At 39.0% G+C, this 4,857-nt stretch overlaps 1 protein-coding gene across 1 annotated transcript in view; it reads left to right on the forward strand.

The window, feature by feature from the left end:
• The window catches only part of Cfap44 (cilia and flagella associated protein 44), a 91,389-nt gene that overhangs the window by 57,193 nt on the left and 29,339 nt on the right, over positions 1-4,857 (forward strand). Inside the window, exon 25 of the mRNA XM_021185422.1 lies at positions 3,551-3,728. Coding sequence (XP_021041081.1) covers positions 3,551-3,728 — 178 coding nt within the window. The remainder of the gene's footprint in view (positions 1-3,550; positions 3,729-4,857) is intronic.

A 4,857-nucleotide genomic window follows, 5' to 3' on the forward strand; every position in this document is an offset into this window, starting at 1 on the left:
GGAAGAGAGGCCCCTTGGTCTTGCAAAATTTATATGCCCCAGTACAGGGGAACGGCAGGGCCAAGAAGTGGGAGTGGGTGGGTAGGGGAGCAGGGCGAGGGGAGAGTATAGGGAACTTTCGGGATAGCATTTGAAATGTAAAGAAAATATCTAATAAAAAAAATGGCAAAAAAAGATTGATTCTGCCTTACTAATCCTTTTGCCTTTTATTTCTTATTTTTCTTCATTTTATTGTGTGGGACATGTTATATTATGTTGGCTGAAAATAATGAGACTAGACATTTTTGTTTATCTTTAGTGTTAGGGAGAGTCACTCCATCCTTTTATGATTTTAAATTCATTTTTTATTAAGTTGAATAAATTCTCTTTTATTCCTACCTTTTTCATTTATTCATCTATTCTTATGATGTTTCACTATGTGACCCAGGCTGGTCTTACTCAAACCACCCCCTTATCTCGTGGGTGGGATTACAGCTGGAGCCCTTTAACCTGGCTTGTTCTTAGCTTTAAAAATCAAGATGGATACTGACTTTTATAAAGTGTCATTTATTTATTTATTTATTTATTTATTTATTTATTTATTTATTCATTCATTCATTCATTCATTTATTTTACATTTATTTGTTTCCTGTACAAGGGATGTGACAGAATGCATGTGTGGAGATCAGAGGGCAATTGTAGGCCTTTGTTATCTCCTAATGCCACTGGGGCTCTGGAGACTGAATTCAGGCTGTCTGTCATGGTGACAAACACCTTTACCCGTTGAGTCATTTCTCTCGTCCATTGAAATGTTTTTTTTTGTTTGTTTGTTTGTTTTGTTTTGTTTTGTTTTAGGTAGAAAAATGTACTTGTGTAGCAATTAAAATAATACAGTCATTCTACTATCAGTCAAAATGATTTTAATACATATATTGAGATGATAATATCCTTTTCTCTTTTGTTTGGTCATATTTGAATTCACTTGAATGATTCTGAATGTTAAAGTAGAAGTCTTAGCTAAAGCCTCTGACACTAGCATATTTGCTAATATTATGGGAACTTTTATGTCTATATTACTGAAAGTTTTGACCTGTGGTTTTTTCCCATGTTCTATCTTTCCTGGGTTGCTATCAAAGCAATGTAGATCTCATGAAAGCGTTTGAGAGATGTTTTCTTCAGTCTTTCCTGTATGTTGGATAGAAGTCATGAGTAACACCACCTGAAAGACAACTTCAAATACAAATTCAAACTATTTATTATGATAGCGCTTTTCAGATTTAACTTTTCTTCTTGGGTCAGTTTTTGAAATTTGTGTCTTTAAGGAATTAGTGGTTTTTGTTTTTTGTTTTTTGTTTTTTAACCTAGATTGTTACTGTGGGGTGGCATTTTTGGTTTTGTTTCAGTCACTTGCCTTTAATTCAGGGGAGTTGCTAATTAATATCTTCTTTTTCTTGGCCATTCTAGCTTACCATTTACCAACTGAATTAACATTTTCAGAAACCTAACTTTTGTTCAAAAGTATTAAAATAATTGCCTACTTCCTGCATTTCTGATTTTAAAAATGATGTCCTTTTTTGTCTTGTTTTAGCATTAATTGGGTGGTTCTTGCTTCTGTCAACGTAACGTGTGTTAGTTTCGATTCCATACCTTTTTTCTTTTCTAGCATAAACCTGTAAAGTACAAATTTTCTTCTAAGCATGAACTTAACCATGTTTCATGAATTTCATTTGCACCCACTGTCACTCAGTACAAAGCATGTCGATGAGCCCTCGGGACATCTTCCCGTACATCTGTTTCGTTTAAACGTTTGCTGCTTAGTTTTCAAATGTTTGAGATTTAAATATTAGATTTTTGGTTAGGCTTCTTATTTCATTTCTTTTTTTTTTTTAAAGATTTATTTATTTATTATATGTAAGTACACTGTAGCTGTCTTCAGACACTCCAGAAGAGGGAGTCAGATCTCCTTATGGATGGTTGCGAGCCACCATGTGGTTGCTGGGATCTGAACTCCGGACCTTCGGAAGAGCAGTCGGGTGCTTTTACCCACTGAGCCATCTCACCAGCCCCTTATTTCATTTCTTATTATCATAGAAAGCAATTACGTTAGATCTGCTGAAACCTAGGCTATGGTGCTCCATGCTGTCTGGAAGTTTATCATGTGCTTGACAGAGTGCTTTCTTGCATTACCGGGTACAGTCCTCAGTGAGGGTAGACTGGGGCAAGACGGTTGATAACATTGTTCAGGTCTCCTAGGACAGGCTTGCTCTTAACCACGACCTGTAGTCGACAAAGGCATTCAGCTGGGGAAGAAAGAGTCAGGCATTCCCAGATGTGCATAAACTGTCAGCAGTGTTCAGCAGCAGCTCTCTGGTAATTGCACGTTTCCAGTGATCCGTTTTTTGCCGAGCTCCATCCTAGTTCACATTACAAGTGTCTTGATTAGTACTCACCCGCAACAGTGAAGACAGCCCCATGGATTTCTGACCGTGCTATTGCATCTAGCTCCATATTCTTTCTGCGAAAGGCCTAGCTACTTTGGTTTCTCTGTCTCCTCAACTAGTGAGCTTGCTGGGTTACTTTTTGCTGAGTAAGATTCTGACCATACTTACTCTGTATTTTAGCCATCTCTTCCATGCAGAAAAGCAGGAGCTAGAATTACTTTGCTTGAATTCTCTGAGGAGTTGGTTTCCTATTACCGTATTCTATGCGTTGTGATGATGCTTGCATGTCCGAGTGTAGCCATCTCATATATTTTTGGTTCAGTTTTCTAGTTGCTTACATCATGAGCAGTTATGGTACCGGCCCCAACCTCCTCTTCCTTTTCATCCTCAGAGTCCATTCTCCCCTTTAAAAACAGCAGTCCTTCCTTTTGGTGCAGATGTGCATATGTGAATAATTGTCAAAGAATACACAATTGCACAGGTTTCCTCTGCTAGTTCACACTGTGTGTACCCGGAGGGCTTTTCTCTTAAAGGAAAGAAAGTGCTGACTGCAGGCCAGACGTACACCCGCATTCCTTCACTTCACTTTCACTTTCACTGTGGTGGACTGTGGGAAATTCCCAATTCAAGACCTTGTAAGGGATACCCAAAGATACCTTAGAGCACCCTAAGCCTGGAGTTCCGCTTCTTTGGAGAGCAATTCCTGAGTTTTGTCTTGGTATGAAAGCAGCCACCGATTTGTCTGTATGGAAAGCTGAGATGCATCCATTTACAGCCTGTCACTGAGAGGTTACATCACAGCGTTCCATTTCACACTCTGTGCCTGTTCCATTGAGGCTCTACTGAGAAAATATTTTGATAGCCTTCTCCTGGGGTGTTCTAGGCCACAGCTTTTTCTAGTCTTATTTATTGGTCAATATAATTTCATCTTTTCCCCCCTGTATTCCTGAACTGTATCAACATAACTGGCTTCCTAATAGTTTTCCATCCTATCCGCAGCTTCTCTGATGATCGGCATGGCTTTCTGTACCTCCCAAAAGTTGTTTCCGTGGAGTTCTGGGAGGAGGCGGCAAGTGAGCATTAAGAGGCTGTTGTTACATTCATGTCTGTGCTGTCTCTTTTTCTGACAGTTACAAAAGCAAACCTGATGATGACTATGAAGATCCCAAAGATGTTCAGGCCATCAAAGAAGCCCAAACATACATGGGGGATTTCAATCTGAAGACAGCCCCGGACTACAAGATCCCTGAGCACATGAGAATAAATGCAGCCAAGAAGGAGGAGGAGCTGGGGTACCTTGACACGATGGTACTTAAATCATGGATTCCATGATCACGAAAAGCATTCTGTTGTTATGTAGAGTCTGCTTGACACCTCCCATTTATCTCTCTGATCCCACACATGCATATAAACACAAAAATTTAGAGCTGAAGGTGATTTTTGTAGGAGTCTAGAATACGTCCTCTTTTTATAAATGAGCCAGGGACCCAGAGAGGGCAAGAGATTTTGTCAATGAGTGTATCAACTCACCATGCAGAACCAGCCTTCTGGTAATTATATGGCTCCATGCCATTTTTATGGGGGAAGCCCTATACTTGTTTCATGTACATTGGACTTCTGACATTCAAAGGAATCCTTGGTAGATTTGTTTTCTGGCTGCCACAAGACCACTAAACAGTTAGAATGAGTGCCATCATTTAATCTTTTCTTTACAGGACTTCCATCTTTTGTCAGAAATGAAATACCTACCAACCAACCAACCAACCAACCAGTTTTCTAAACTGTTGCTGATCATACTTGGATTCGAGCCTCGTTTTTCTTATTAAATATTTTCCCCTCATTGATCCCTGCATTTCCGATGAATGCTAATTCCTCAGGCATGCTTTAAATCCCTAGGGGATTGCTTCTTCACACTCAGAGGCTCAGAAGGCATACGGCTACTCTGTTCAATAGGAGGGTTAATTACTTGGCCACCTAGTGTGGCTGTATAGACTACACAGTTTACCAAATCGCTCTGACAAGGGTGTCCGTTCTACACCATAGCTAGCATATTCTGAGAAGTGGAAAAAAAGTATCTTGAAGAAGATATATCCTTTTTATTCCGCCACAAAAGTTGCTATTTATGCCGGTGTTATAAGCATCTTGGCATTCTAGCTAATATCCACAAAGGAAGGATCAATGACTATAATATTATTCTGATCACAATCAGCATTTCAGACATCTTATGAGTGATCATTTAGATTATTTTTCTAGCTAATTTTTCCCCGAGATAAGTTTAGTTTACCCATTATTTTTATTTAGTATTATGTATTTATTATTTACGGACCCATATTCTTGTGAGCACTTTCTCTTTCTTTCTTTCTTTCTTTCTTTCTTTCTTTCTTTCTTTCTTTCTTTCTTTCTTCCTTCCTTCCTTCCTTCCTTCCTTCCTTCCTTC

The sequence above is a fragment of the Mus caroli genome, chromosome 16 (genome assembly GCF_900094665.2).
Source record: "Mus caroli chromosome 16, CAROLI_EIJ_v1.1, whole genome shotgun sequence".
Classification (NCBI taxonomy): Eukaryota; Metazoa; Chordata; class Mammalia; order Rodentia; family Muridae; genus Mus; species Mus caroli.